The 16,403-nt window shown below is 37.3% G+C and overlaps 1 protein-coding gene across 5 annotated transcripts in view; it reads left to right on the top strand.

The window, feature by feature from the left end:
* TTBK2 (tau tubulin kinase 2) overlaps positions 1-16,403 on the top strand; it is a 164,225-nt gene that overhangs the window by 70,447 nt on the left and 77,375 nt on the right. For 3 of the 5 annotated variants that reach the window (XM_047738246.1, XM_047738247.1, XM_047738248.1), the window contains 2 exons: positions 10,615-10,688; positions 16,021-16,161. In XM_047738246.1, coding sequence (XP_047594202.1) covers positions 10,615-10,688; positions 16,021-16,161 — 215 coding nt within the window. The remainder of the gene's footprint in view (positions 1-10,614; positions 10,689-16,020; positions 16,162-16,403) is intronic. The other 2 variants (XM_047738250.1, XM_047738249.1) reach the window with 1 other exon arrangement.

Below are 16,403 nucleotides of genomic sequence, written 5' to 3'. Positions count from 1 at the left end.
ATCTTTGTTTTTCTTTTTCAACCTTCCCTTGGCGATTCGGGGTCTTTTCTGGTTCCATACAAATTTTAGTACTGTTTGTTCTGGCACTTTGAAATATGCCATTGGTATTTTGATCAGGATGGCATTAAAAGTATAGATTGCTCTGGGAACCATAGACATTTTAACAGTGTTTATTCTTCTGATCCATGAGCACGGAATATTTTTCCATCTTTTTGTGTCTTCTTCAGTTTCTTTCATAAGTGTTCTGTAGTTTCTAGAGTATAGATCCTTCACCTCTTTGGTTAGGTTTATTCCAAGATATCTGATGATTTTTGGTGCTATTGTAAATGGAATCAATTCCCTAATTTATCTTTCTATAGTTACATTGTTAGTGTATAAGAACGTAGCTGATACCTGTGCATTGATTTTGTATCCTGCCACATTTCTGAATTGCTGTATGAGTTCTAGTAATTTTGAAGTGGAGTCTTTAGCATTTTCCACATAAAGTATTATGTCATCTGCAAAGAGAGAGAGTTTGACTTCTTCTATGCCAGTTTGAATACCTTTTACTTCTTTTTGTTGTCCGTCTGCTGTTACTAGGACTTCTAGTACTATGCTGAACAGTAGTGGTGAGAGTGGGCATCCTTGTTGTGTTCCTGATCTTTTTTTTTTTTTTAGATTTTTTTTTTTTTAAATTTATTTGACAGAGATCACAAGTAGGCAGAAAGAGAGGGAAGCAGGCTCCTTGCCGAGCTAGGAGCCTGATGCAGGGCTCGATCCCAGGACCCTGGGATCATGACCTGAACTGAAGGCGGAGGCTTTAACCCACTGAGCCACCCAGGCGCCCCTGTGTTCCTGATCGTAACAGAAAGTCTCTCAGCTTTTCCCCATTGAGAATGATTTTCACTGTGACTTTTCATAGATGGTTTTTATGAAGTTGAGGACTGTTCCTCCATCCCTACACTAGGTGGGATTTATCCTTGGGATGCAAGGATGGTTCAACATTTGGAAATGAATCAGTGTGAAAGAACACATTAAATAAGAGGAGAGAGAAGAACCGTATGGTCCTCTGAATTGATACAGGAAAAGCATTTGACAAAATACAGCATCCTTTCCTGGTATTTTAGATATTAACCCCTTATCACATATATGAATTGCATATACTTTATCCCATTCAGTAGGTTGCCTTTTCATTTTGTTGATGGTTTTCTTTGTTGTGCAGAAGTTTTATAATTTGGTGTAGTCCCACTTGTTTATTTTTGCTTTTGTCATCTTTGCTTTTGGTGTGAAATTCAAAAAACCATTGCCAAAACCAGGGTCAAGGAGCTTATCCTTATGTTTTCTTTTATGAATTTTATGGTTTCAGGTTTTATATTCAAATCTTAGTCTATCTTGAGTCAATTTTTGTGTAAAGTATAAGATAGGGTCTAGTTTTCATTCTTTTGCATATGGCTGTCCATCTGACTTTTTTGTGTGTGATTATCTCTTCCATATTTGTAGACTTAATTCTTAATGCTGGTTTCCTTCATGGTTGAGAGATAGTTGCTGATAGCAACTGGAAGGGAGCTACATTCTTTTCTCCTTAAAAATAACATTTCGGGATGCCTGAGTGGCTCAGTTGGTTAAGCAACTGCCTTCGGCTCAGGTCATAATCCTGGAGTCCTGGAATCGAGTCCCTCATCCGGCTCCCTGCTCGGCAGGGAGTCTGCTTCTCCCTCTGACCCTCCCACTTCTCATGCTCTCTCTCTCTCAAATAAATAAATAAAATCTAAAAAAAAAAATTTCTTCTCATAATTGTCATATGGAATGTACTAGGTTTTGCTCTGATTAGAATATCCTTGGAAAACAAAAGAAAAAAAATAATTATATTTGTCAGAGTAATGTCATGCATTAAATGCCTTAAGTCTTGAATATTTAGTTTTCTTGCCATCAACAGATTGATCTCAGAGTAATATCATGCATTGAATGCCTTAAGTCTTGAATATTTAGTTTTCTTGCCATCAACAAATTGATTTCCATAACAAAAGAGAAATGTGTCTATTACTCTGATTTTAGAGCAGTTAATGCCCAACTTTGGTCCTGGGAGTAGATCAAACCCATTGAGACAGTAGATACATGATAAAGGAAGATCATTCCCCAATTTGGGTAATTTGGGTGCTATTAGTAAGGGGGAATGAACACTGGATATTTAGTGAGGAAGATGCTTTATGGGGTACCTGGGTGGCTCAATCAGTTAAGTGTCTGACTCTTGATCTCAAAAAAAAGATCCTTTATAAATATGCTGTATCATTTAATTTTCTTGATAGTTTTGCTGAGGAAACTGAGACTTGCTTAAGGTTCCCTAATTATTAAGTGGCAGAATGAGATTTAACTCTAAGCTAGTCCTTTTTTTCTTTCCTTCAGTCTTGTGTCTTCTTCAAAGAAAAATAATAGGCTGTCCCACATGGCATATGGCATCAATGACCCTATCTAAGATTTCAAAGTGATTTTCTGTAGATTCCTTAATTTACATATCATCACAAGGTACCAAAATTACGGGGTTCAGTTTAAGCAGTGCTTAAACAGAAACTTATAACAGTGAACACCTATATTGAGAAGCCAGAAAGATCTCCAGTAAATTACCTAATCTTTCACCTTATGACCCTAGAGAAGGAAGAGCAAATTAAACCTAAAGGTAGCAGAGCCAAACCTGGCTGGCTTAGTCAGTAGAGCATTTGACTCTTGATCTCAAGTTTGTGAGTTCAAGCCCCTTCTTGGATGCCTGGGTGGCTCAGTCCCTTAAGTGTCTGCTGTCAATTCAGATCATGATCCCAGGGTCCTGGGTTTGAGCCCCATTATCGGGCTCTTTGCTCAGAGGGAAGTATGCTTCTCCTTCTGCCTGTCACTCCCCCTGCTTGTGCTCTATCTGAAAAATAAATTAAAATCTTTAAACAAAAACAAAACAATCTAAAGCAGAGAGAAGGAAGGAAATAGTAAAGATTATAGTGGAAATGAATGAAATAGAAGATAGAAAAACAAGAAGGGGAACCAAAAAAACCAAAAATTGGTTCTTTTGAAAAAAAAAAAAAAAGAACAAAATTAACATACCTTTAGCTAGACAGACCAAGAAAAAATGAAGAATCAAATTACTAAAACCAGGAATGAAAGAGGGGACATTTCTTTTGACCTTACAGAAATGAAGAGGATTATAATAAGGGAAAACAGCCTTGAAAAAGAACAATGAAGCTGAAGTATTTACACTTTCTGATTTCAGAACTTGCTACAGAATGATAGTAATTATGGTACTGGCATATAGATAGAAATGTAGATCAGTAGAAAGAATTGAAAGTCCAGAAGTTGTCACATTATGGTCAGTTGATTTTTTTTTTTTAATTTTATTTATTTATTTGACAGAGAGAGATCACAAGTAGACAAAGAGGCAGGCGGAGAGGGAGAGAGGGAAGCAGGCTCCCTGCCAAGCAGAGAGCCCAATGCGGGACTAGATCCCAGGACCCTGAGATCATGACCTGAGCCGAAGGCAGCGGCTTAACCCACTGAGCCACCCAGGCGCCCTGGTCAGTTGATTTTTGACAAGGGTGCCAAGAACATTCAATGGAGAAAGGAGTCTTTTCAACAAATGGTGCCAGCACAACTCCGTTGGATATTGTAAAAGAATAAAGAGCACATATATTGGTCTCTGCCCCTAGTTCCTGGCAGAGACCTCTTATAATCCGTATAATCTCTTGAGTGATAACAGCACTAGGAGCAACTTTTGTTCTGATGCTTGGTCTTAGTAGTTTTGGCTAGGACACTGGTTCCTGACACAGAGCTCCTGTGTTCCTGAGCATTTCCTGGGCGATAGGAGTGTCTCATGTTCCAATGAAGCAACTCTAGGTGGGCTCCTTAATAGCTTCAGGATGATGGCAGGTCACCAGAAAGACCAGGTCATGATTAGAAGTTTGGAATTTTCAGCCCTACCCTCTGTCCTCTGGGAAGTAGTAAAGATTCCAGAAGGATGGGGTTCAGAGATCTTCTGAGCTGGTGCACACTTAGAGGTGCTGGAAGAGTGGTGCACACAGAAGGAGCACAGCTGCTCTGCACCACTTCCCACACAGCTCTCCCTATGTGTCTCTAAATCTGGCTGCTCATCTGTACTCTTTATTATAGCCTTTGTAATAAATTGGTAAATCTAAGTATCTCCCTGAATTCTATAAGCTAGCAAATTGTCAGACCCAAGGAGGGGGTCATTTATACAGGTGACAACCTGGGACTTGGGATTGGCATTTCAAGTAGGGGCAGTGTTGCAGAACTAAGCCCTTTTGGGGATCTGATGTAAACTCCAGGTAGATAGAATTTAATTGAATTATAGGACAGACACCCAGCCAGCCAGTCTCTAGGAGTATAGCTTGATGTGTGGAAAGCCCACATGTCTGGTGTCAGAAGTGTTTTGAGTGTGGTGGTAGTGGAAGAGTAAAGGAGAAACACAAGAGGAGTGTGTCTTCCATCACAGTTATATACATGCAAAAGAATGAAGTTGGACCTTTACCTTGTACCATGTATAAACCCATATATAAAATTTTATTCAAAATGGGGGCACTTGGCTGGCTTAGTTGGTGGAGCATTTGACTCTTGATCTCAGGGTTATAAGTTCAAGCCCTACATTAGATGTAGAATTTACTTACAAATAAAAAAATAAAATCTTTCTGAGGGTTTTGAAGGGGCGGGGGGTGGGAGGTTGGGGGAACCAGGTGGTGGGTATTAGGGAGGGCACGGATTGCATGGAGCACTGGGTGTGGTGCAAAAACAATGAATATTGTTATGCTGAAAAGAAATAAAAAAATAAAAAAAAAAGAATAGAGGGAAAACACCTCAAAAAAAAAATCTTTAAAAAATTTCTCCACAGTGGATCAAAGACTTAAACATAAAACTCTTACAAGAAAACATATGTATAAATCTTTGTGACCTTGGATTAGGCAATGAGTTCTTAGATATGTTGCTAAAACTGTTAAACAGCAAAAAAAAAAAAAAAATGGATTAATTGGACTTCATCACATTTAAAAACTTTTGTGCTTCAAAGATCACCATCAAGAAGGTAAACAGACACAGCACCTGGATGGCTCAATTGTTATGCAACTGCCTTCCGCTCAGGTCAGGATCCCAGGGTCCTGGGATTGAGTCTGTATTGGGCTCGCTGCTTGGCGGAGAGCCTGCTTCTCCTTCTACCTGCTGCTACCCCTACTTGTGCTCTCTCTCTCTGTTAAATAAATTTAAAAAAAAATTTTAAAAGGTGAACAGACAACCCACAGAATAGGAGAAAATATTTTCAAATCATGCATCTGATAGGGACTGTATTTAAAATATATAAAGAACTCATAAACTCAGTAATAAAGAGACATAAAACCCAATTTAAAAATCAGCAAAGGATCTGAATAGCCATTTCTCCAGAGAAGATATACAGATTGCCAGTAAGCACATGAAAAGATGCTCAACATTATTAGTAATTATGGAAATGTAAATCAAAACTATACTGAGATGTCAGTTCACTCTCACTAGGATGACCGCAGTAAAAAGAAATACAGATAATAACAAGAGTTGGTGAGTATGTGGAGAAGTTAGAAGCCTCATATGTTACTGGTAGGAATATAAAGTGTGCAGCTTTTTTGGACAACAGTCTAGCAGTTCCTATGGACTGCTTAAGATTAAACATATTAATAACTATATAAGATTAAGCATAGCTACATAATGGATATTATTGACAATGAAAAGAAGTGAAATATTGATACGTGCTACGACACGGATGAGTTTTGAACACATTATGCTAGGTACAAGAAACCAGTCACAAAAACTACTTATTTGTATGATTCCATTTATGTGAAATGTCCAGAATAGTCAGGTCTGTAGAGATAGAAAGTAGTTTAGTGAGACTGACTCTCATGGGGTTGGGGGAGTTGCAGGGGGAAGTGGAAGTGACAACTAATAAGTATGGGTTTTTTGGTGGGGTGGGGTAGGGCTGTTGAAAATGTTCTAATGTTGATTATGGTGGTGGTTGTACAACTGTGAATATACTAAAAACAATTGAATTACACTTTAAATGGGTGAATTTAGTGGTACATTAATAATGTTCCAATAAAGGTATTGTAAAAAACTTACTCATTGTTTAGTTAGTGTGTACCCTGTGCAGAGCTGGGTACTAGAGCCCCTACCCTAGGAGTAGTTACAGTCTAGGGGTCAGACAAGCAAAGACAGTGTAGTCTAATGATGCTGAAATTAAATTTATATATCTATCATATTCTGGTGCCTTTAATGAGAATGTATGGGAGGTTATTAAGTAAGAATAAAATGAGGATTGGTGTGGGTTTGACATCACTCCTGTCCTAGAGTGACATTAAGATTATTTAGATGTCATGGGGGCACTTGGTTAGCTCAGTTGGTAGAGTGTGCAAATCTTGATCTCAGAGTTGGATGGAGAGATTACTTGAAAATAAAATCTTTTATTTATTTATTTTTAAAGATTTTATTCATTTATTTGAGAGTGAGAGAGACAGAGAGCACGTGGACATGAATGTGAGGGAGGGGCAGACAGAGAGGGAGAAGCAGACTCCCAGGCTGAGCAGGAAACCTGATGCAGGGCTCCATCCCAGGACCCTGGGATCATGACCTGAGGTGAAGGCAGGCACTTAACGGACTGAGCCGCTCAGGTGTCCTAAAATAAAATCTTCTAAAAAAGGACTATTTGCATGTCTTTTATACTGGGAGTTCTTAAAACTTTATAAAATGGTTTATCTAGGGACTTTGAGTGGTTTCTGTAATATTTCTGGACCTCTCCTCTAATCTTATTGTGCATGAAGTTGAATAACTATTTTTGTGAACGTGGAATCATAATCATGCCTAGCAGTGCATAGTGTGGGACTGTCTTGTTTTTTTTTGTTTGTTTGTTTGTTTGCTTACAAACTAGATTTGACCTAGGAGGGGCGCCTGGGTGGCTCAGTGGGTTAAAGCCTCTGCCTTTGGCTCAGGTCATGATCCCAGGGTCCTGGGATTGAGCCCCACATCGGGCTCTCTGCTCCGCGGGGAGCCTGCTTCCTCCTCTCTCTCTCTGCCTCTCTGCCTACTTGTGATCACTGTCTGTCAAATAAATAAATAAAATCTTTAAAAAAAAAAAGATTTGACCTAGGAGACTGCCTGACTTATCATAAAGATTGCTGTAGTTCTGGTATCTGGATTCTCCTCAGGACTCTTAACTAATGACAGTTTATTAGGTCTCTTCTGATATAGTCTGGGTTTAGCAAGCTGATTCTCTTTCCCTTTGTGTTTCTCTTTCTCCACAGCAATGATTTTGAATTATTAACACTCTCTTCAAGTATAACTTACCCTGCTCCCTTCATTTTTAGAGATTATTTTGCTGAATTCTTCACATCTGAAAAATGGGGAAAATAATAATACTTAAGGTGTGAAGATTAAATGCATGTAAAGCACTTAATATAATGCCTGGCACAATATGCTTGCATATTATGTATGTTTTACTAGCTATCATTATTTATATTAATTTGTTTATTCACAGATACTAATTGGGCATTTCACTAATTGACAGATGCTGTGCTAGTCACCAGAACAAGATAGATACGGTCCCTGTACTCGTGGAGTGATATCTCAGTTTGTACTAGTTATTACAATAGTTATTTTTAATACTTTAAGTGGTGGTGAAGAATTACTGTTCCAGTTAAATGTAGTTTCTTCATGCTTCTAAAAATTTGTACATATTATTGAACCAAGGATTTTCACTAATTGCATGTATCTAAAATATAAGAACAGTAGTACACTCTGCTAAAAAGTATGAGTTAAGAACTCATTAAGCTCTAACCTATATCAATGAAGATGTGTTGGTGAATCCTAAAGAGTTTGCTACTGACTTTGTATTTTGTTTATCAGTCAAGGATCTACAGTTTATTTGATTTTTTTTTAAATATATAAGTAGGATGTTTTCACTATCAAGAGATAAATAGTATTTTGGTGTTATGTACCATAAAGATATTTTTGAAAGAACATTCTGAGAAGCATTAAATACAGTATGGCCTTTTGTTTTTAGATGGTTGAAATGTCTTTGTAATAGACATCCATCATTTAAATGTTATATGCTAGGAAGGTGGAATTTTTAATGGATAATAGGAATAAAATACTTCATAAATGATTTTTAAATTGTTCCTTTGAAGCTGAGGGAAAGAGTAAGTTGCTAATTGGCCGTCATTTCATCCTTTCATTCTTACTGCAGTTTACTAGATGACAGACACAGTTTTGCAAATATTTATAAAATACATGTAAAGTGATGCACATGCATTGTACACATTGGGAATTATTGCTCCCATTGAACATATTTTTTGTGAGTTCCAACCCTTTCCAGCAAAACCACAGAGAAAGAGTGAATAGTGTAAAAGAAGTTGAATTATTATCTAAAATAAGTCTGGATTGCATTTGTATTTTAAGTCCGTCAGTAGAAAGTTTTTGTTTTTGTTTTTGTTTTTAAAGATTTTATTTATTTATTTGACAGAGAGAGATCACAAGTAGGCAGAGAAACAGGCAGAGAGAGAGAGAGAGAGAGGGAAGCAGGCTCCCTGCCGAGCAGAGAGCCCAATGTGGGACTCGATCCCAGGACCCCGAGATCATGACCCGTGCCGAAGACAGTGGCTTAACCCACTGAGCCACCCAGGTGCCCCTTGTTTTTGTTTTTGTTTTAATTTTGAGATGTATTTCTCATTCATTCACTAAATCTTGCCCTTCCTGCTCTTGGCATATGACTTGCTCACTTTACAGGCAAACTTCTTAAAGATTACCCTCACTGCCTCGTGGTTGAGTCATACTTTATTCCATTGAAGACTGGCTGTCGCCCTTTCTACTCACTAGTGACTTCCTAATTTTTATATTAACCAACTCTTTCAGCCTTTCTATAGCATTTGCCATTAGCCAAAATGCTTCTTCTCGTTGTATGTCTATAATACCTCTTTCTCATAGTTTCCTCATACCTTTCTGGCTATTACTTGATTCCCTTCATGTATTCTTTTATTTTTTCCCATGCTCTAAATGTTTCATTTTCTAAAATTCAGTTCTTAGATTAATTTTCTTGTCATTCTTTATATTTTTCCAACTTGGTAGTTTTCCATCTGTGTGTGTAGTTCTATCTATCTTCCATGAACTTATGGTTCCCCAGTGTATTTCTACAGCTCAGCTTTTTGCCTTGCAGCAGGCTTAAAATTACAATTGTCTGCTAATTTCACCAGGTTGTCCTTAAACTCGACATTCTAATATCCCTTACAGCCTATACCACCTACTATATATTCTCTTATTTTGGTAAAACTTACCATTTAATTGTACCAGTTTCTAGTCAGAACTGTCTTTGGTATCTCTCATATTTATCTTATTTTTTCCATCTCTCCTATACTATTAAGCCCTATTCTCTCTTGGGATATTGTAACTGTTCCCAGAGTGACCTTTCTGCCTTTAGAGTTGACCTCTGTGTGGTCTGTCATTGCCACCATAGCAGTGTTCTAAAGTACAATGTTTTAAGTGTGTTTTTCCTCATCTTAAAGTCTTGTAGATGCTTCTCTTTACCCAGCAATAGATCCAATAGATCATATATCCATCCATGGCCCATCTGCTTTTGGATCACTTAGAGAACTTTTGAAAAGCTCCAACCTGTATTTTCCCCCACCAATTCTGAATCACTAAAGAGTGCAGGAATTTTCAAAATTTTCCAAGATGATTTCGATACGTAGCTGGGGCTGAGATAAACTGACTTCTCCATGTGGCTCACTTTCCTTGTTATAGAGTCTAAGACCTTTCAGGGCCTCATGTCTCTTGCTTCTCCAGCATCTCCTCATGCTGTTCTCCCTTTATTCACTATGCTCCAGACAAAATGCCCTCTTCTTGCCCTGGAGCCCACCAGTCTTAATCCTTTCCTAAGACCTTTGTTTGCTTTTGTTGAATCAGGGCAGACTCTGGATTTCTACCTGTTCCACCTCTGCTTTCCTCTGCACCCTAGTCAGCACCTCCTTGGATTTCATAGGTAAAACCCAGGTTGAAAAACACTAAACTAATCCAGATCATTGAGGCCCAGAAAGATTAAGTGATTAAGGGACTGAAGTCATATATTGGTGAATGGCAGACCATATCTGAAATTCAGGATTTATACTTATAAAATAAATTTATATTATATTTATATATATATTTCAGGATTTATATTTATACAATAAATTTATATTATAAATATAATATTTGTATCTCCCAGGATTTATATTCCTAACAGAGTTCTTATTTATTGCTCTTCTCCGTTTTCATACGTATAATATACGGGCAAGTTGACCTGAAATGACCTTTTAATTCTTTACTTCATAAATAAATTATCATTCATTTATTTCCTCATTCACTTATTTATTCATTCAATAAACATGTGTTTGACTACACACAGAGCAATGTAGGGTCTAGGGGGAGTTGGATAGAAAATTTGAATAATACAGATTTCCTATTTTTAAGGTTCATAAGACAGGTCCTTTATATTCAATTATAAAATACTATACAGAAAAGCAAATTATTAATTATTTAGAAGAGAAACCATAGCATAACCTTTTCCACTGTTTTCTGTCTTTCTTTCTTTCTTTTATCCAGGGAAAGACCACGTTTGTAGATTTATTGGCTGTGGGAGGAATGATCGATTCAACTATGTGGTCATGCAGTTGCAGGTAGGTTACTTGGAAATGTATCTTAAAATATTTCAGTTTTGATCAAAGTACCTAATTTCAGTAGATATGAATAAAATAGAATTCTTGGTATCACCTCAGAATGTTTTATATTATGCAGATGGAATTTCATTTAAACAGATTTGAGGGGCGCCTGGGTGGCTCAGTGGGTTAAGCCACTGCCTTCGGCTCAGGTCATGATCTCAGGGTCCTGGGATCAAGCCCCGAATCGGGCTCTCTGCTCAGCGGGGAGCCTGCTTCCTCCTCTCTCTCTGCCTGCCTCTCTGCCTGCTTGTGATCTCTCTGTCAAATAAATAAATAAAATCTTTAAAAAATAAATAAATAAACAGATTTGACATAGATTTTCCCAAAGATGGAAGGGTTCTTTTTTTTTTTTTTTTTTGCTATTTTTTAAACTAACGTATAATATATTATTTGTTTCAAGGGTACAGGTCTGTGAATCCTCAGTCTTACACAATTCACCGCACTCACCATAGCACATACCCTATGCAATGTCCATCACCCAGCCACCCCATCCCTTCCAACCCCCTCCCCTCCAGCAACCCTCAGTTTGTTTCCTCTCAGGTTAAGAGTCTCTTATCCTTTGTCTCCCTCTCTGGTTTCATCTTGTTTCATTTTTCCCTCTGGAAGGGTTGTTCTTGTCAGCTATCCATTGATTATCACCATTGCAGTTTTTCAATCCCCACATGGATTGTTGGATAGGAATCTTGCCGGGTCCCTCTCCCTTCCTCTCTTTGTTACTTCTTGTTACCTCTAGTTTTTAATTTATGTGCTCAAGAACCAACTTTGACTGCTTGAAAATTTAAGCATTACTTGATACATAGGAGAAATGCATTCCTTTTTCTTTTTTCATTCATTAACATAGTTCTGTTTCCTAGATGGAGAGTGGAGTTGGGTTGGGGCAGCAGAGGAAAGAAATTCAGAAAAAGTTACGGAAAACTAAGGAGACCAGTGTAGATCAGATAACGATGGCCTTTGTGGCCTTTGGCAGGCTCCTCTGGATTTATCCAAGAACCTTTCCAATTGACTTTCATGCTGTATTTTTTCCTGTTCATAAGAAAATTATCCACCATTAGCCATGCATCTGTACAGTTATGATTGACTTGATTTAGAGTAAATCTAATATAATTGTTAGAGGGTACTCTGTCTTACATGACATATTGAAGATAACTACTATGTTTCCCCTTGTATATTGTGATAAAATTTACATAGTCAGCTTCTCACTGCCACTTTTAATTTCTTCTAAAAATCCTAAATTCTTTTGGATATGGAGGGCAGGAGGGGCAGAAGGAGAGATTGAAAGAGAATCTTAAGTAGGTCCATGCTCAGGACAGAGCTTGATGCAGGCTCGATCTCATGATCCTGAGATCATGACCTGAGCCAGAATCAAGAGTTGTATGCTCCACTGAGTGAGCCACCCAGGCGCCCCCTAAATTTATTATTCTTTAATACTCTTTTCCTCTTGGTGATTCAGTTGTAGAATATCTGCCTTAAAAATTTTAAGGACTGGGGCACCTGGGAGGCTCTTAAAATCTGGGTCTTGAAATCTTATGGGTTTGAGAATTTGTGCTTCTTTTTTCATTTCTACCTGCAACATCTGGGAAGAGTCTCGTGAAATTTCCTTTCATCATTGAGGCTTTACATGAGCAGCTTTCATATAGCCAAAGTGTGATATTTTGTGAAAAAGCGTTATCACCTAGGGAGGGGCAAAAAAATTTTTGAATCTTATAATCATACAGATGTAGATCTGGATTTCCTAACATCAGAGCTGCCTTATATTTAAAACTTTTTCTTATTGTGAAAAAAATTAAACATAAACAAAAATAAAATAGTATAATGAACACCCTTGTACTCATCACCCAGCTTCAGTAGTTATCAGTACATGGCCCATTTTGTTCCTGGTGTATTCTTCCTCTCCTCTCCCTCCCCAAATTATTTCAAAGCAAAATGGAAGCATATTTTATCTGGAAATACATGAATATGTATTCCTAAGAGTCAGAGACTCTTTTTCTCCTCTTAATCACAGTACACAGTAATTCCTTAATAATAGCATTAAATATCAAGATAATCTTCAGATTTCCTTATTGTATATCTTTTATTTTATTTTTTTTTTAATATTTGGATTACTTAAATCTGGTTTCACAGAGGGTTCCACATGTTGCATTTGGTGGATATAATTCTTTTTTTTTTTTAAAGATTTTTATTTATTTATTTGACAGAGAGAAATCACAAGTAGGCAGAGAGGCAGGCAGAGAGAGAGGAGGAAGCAGGCTCCCTGCCGAGCAGAAAGCCCGACGCGGGGCTTGAACCCAGGACCTGGGATCATGACCTGAGCCGAAGGCAGCAGCTTAACCCACTGAGCCACCCAGGTGCCCCGTGGTGGATATAATTCTTAAACCTTCTTTACTCTCTAGGTTCCCTCTATTTCTTTTTTTTACAGTTTTTTGTTTTTGTTCATATTGTCATCGACAAAAATGATGTCGCTTGTCATGAAGTTCACATATTCTGGAGTTTGCTGATTATCTCCCTCCTTATTTAACATGTTGTTCTATCCTCTGTATTTTCTGTAAACTGGTGATTAGATCTTTGTTTTAATTAGCCAGAGTACTTCAGAGGTGAGTGGTATGCTTCCTCTTGCATGCCATCCCTAGGCAATGTCTGGGTTGTCTCTTTTTTTTTTTTTTTTTTTTTTTAAGATTTTATTTATTTATTTGTCAGAGAGAGAGAGGGAGAGCACAAGCAGGCAGAGCGGCAGGCAGAGGCAGAGAGAGAAGCAGGCTCCCCACTGAGCAAGGAGCCCGATGCGGGACTTGATCCCAGGGTCCTGGGATTATCACCTGAGCCGAAGGCAGCAGCTTAACCAACTGAGCCACCCAGGCGCCCCTGGGTTGTCTCTTTTTAATATTCTTAGGATTGATCCTTGAGATTCAGGGACAGTCAGCCTGATGCATCCTTTTTAAAGCTCCCAGTAGTTTTTCTTCTAGGTTTTATCAACCGATTAGTAATCATTGCCTAGATCCATTACTTCGGTGGGGTTGCAGGTGTATGATTCTAATTCTATCAGTTTTCCTTAATTAATAGCTGGAATTCTTCTTCAAAAAAAGCACTCCCTCAACTATTAGGTTACCTGAGATAAATTTTTATATAGGAAGGGCAGGATTTGTACTTGTTTCTTTTCTTTCATTTACTAGTTCTCAAAATAACAAGTTGGTTCCCTAATATTTTCCAAAGAGGACTGATGAGCTCTGTCTTTTTAAAAAAATATGAGTTCATGGATTTCACATCTTTTATATTTCTCAATTATTGCAGTTGTTTTTAATGTTCAAATTGCTCTATCTTTGACCAATAGGGCTTCTTTCAAGTTGGATTCTGATTCATTTTGGTAAGACCAGACTGTAGCAGTCTTTGATAGCATCCTTACTTTCTCGTCCAATATCATGTTCCAAGCTCATTCTGTTTCATGCTTCAGAGCTAGAATCAGCCATTTCTCCAGTAAGCCCTGATTCCTCTTCGTGGGAAATGGTATTTAGAGACCACAAACCCTAGAGGCTATGGGTATCTCTCGTAATTGGGTTGAACATTGTTTTAAATTCATTTCAAGTGGATGGGTTCAGGATACACATTTTTTAAAAGAGAAAGTAGATATTTCTAGTTCAAATTTGTGACAGTAGGGTTGCTGACAATTTATTTTTATCTCTTTGCTCTTACACACTTTTAAATATATGTAGATGAAATGATATTGGGATTTACATGAAAATAATCCAGCATATATATGTGTGGGAAGGAAAAGGGTGTGCATTGCAAGGGTTTGGGGGAGTAGGTAACAAACCGGTGAAACAATATTGGTTATGAATTGATAATTGTTAATTCTTGGTGATGAGTAGTTATATGAGGGTTCATTATATTATTTTCTTTTAGGTTCACTTCACATTTTTAGTAGTAAAATCCACTTGTATTTTTATTGGGATCATGTTAAATTTATAGAATTACTTAGGGAAAAATCCATTTGTTTTTTTTTTTTTTCATTCAATAATATTCATTCTATGTTATGAATAAGAATCCCCCTCCTTCCCAGTGGCTGTGTACCAGTCAGTAAGATGAGTGTACCATAATTTATTTAACCTTTCATTTATTGATAGATATGTAGATTGTTTTCAGTTTTTCTTTGTAACAAATAATAACTACTTTTATTTAATTTATACTGTGAAGTTTTTAATTTTAATTAGGTGAATAAAACCTGCATGTATTTACCATGTTAATAACTTTTCCCCATACTCCTTCTAGCCTTATATTTTATCTTTTTGGATTTTGTTAATTGATACCTTAGTTTACATTTTAAAAGATGTGAAATTTTAGGGACACCTGGGTGGCTCATTGAATAAGCATCTACCTTCGGCTCAGGTCATGATCCTGGGGTCCTGGAATCAAGTCCTAGATCGGGTTCCTTGCTCAGGGGGGAGCCTGCTTCTCCCTCTGCCTGCTCCCCCTGCTTGTGTGCTCTTTCTTCTCTCTGACAAATAAATAAATTAATTAAATTTTTAAAGAAATTAAAAAATAACTGATTTGAAATTTTAGAATCATTACTACTGTCATAAATCAAATTAATTGATTTTCCTTCAAAAGCTTTTATAATGGTGGAAGTTGTTTACAAATAAAGTTCCAGTATTTCTTAGGTATATTTTTGGAAATCAAAATACTGATTTTTGAGAAAAAAATGATTGGAATGCTCATAAGTTATTAGCTACTCATGGGATTGTAAAACTCATTATTGTAGATTATCACTTTTTTATATTTGGAATTATTGCTCTGGGTACATATGTTTTCTATATTTTCAAATAATCAAGACTATATTTTGTTATGGCATGAAAGACGGAAACATGATGACTCAAAAACATAATAAGTTCAAAAACTTCTGGTTATTCTTAAATTTCTTTGAAACATTCATATATTACCTTAATGGAATCTCTTCTCTTGAATGAGAGGGTCACGATTTGGGTAGAATCCTTGCTCTTTCTGTCAAAACTTTTTTTTAAAGATTTATTTATTTGAGAGAGAGGATGAGTCGGGGGGGAGGAGTAGAGGGAGAGAAAGAATCCCAAGCAGAGGCTCCGCTGAGTGTGGGTTCCACGCTGCTCAGGGCTCCCATCCCACAACCCCAAGACCATGACCTGAGTTGAAACCAAGACTTGGATGTTCAACCAACTGAGTTACCCAGGTTCCCCTGTCAAAACATTTTTAATGGTAAATGAATAACTTCCCGCTCTTCTTTTATAACATAGTACCATATGTGAAAGTGTTTATTTGGTTTACACAGGGTCGGAATCTGGCAGATCTACGCCGTAGCCAGTCCCGGGGCACATTCACCATTAGCACTACTCTTCGGTTGGGTAGACAGATTCTCGAGTCTATTGAGAGCATCCATTCTGTGGGATTCTTGCACCGAGACATCAAACCGGTAAGAGGCCTTTTCAAGTCAGAGCACAGAATGAGTTTGCTTTGTACTCTTAATCTAATGAAGGGGCACAATAAATTATGAATGCAGCTTTCTGTATTTTCTTTCTATTATTAAATACAAGGTAATATTTTAATTCTGTAATTAGAAGCAAAATGTAACTTGCCTCTTAATTTTTAAAAAAAATTCTAATTACAAACTACAATTTAACATTCAGGAGCTTTTTTCATACAATGAAAATGTTG

This window comes from Lutra lutra, chromosome 7, assembly GCF_902655055.1.
Source record: "Lutra lutra chromosome 7, mLutLut1.2, whole genome shotgun sequence".
NCBI classification, from domain to species: Eukaryota; Metazoa; Chordata; class Mammalia; order Carnivora; family Mustelidae; genus Lutra; species Lutra lutra.
This window is presented reverse-complemented; position numbering and strand designations above follow the sequence as displayed.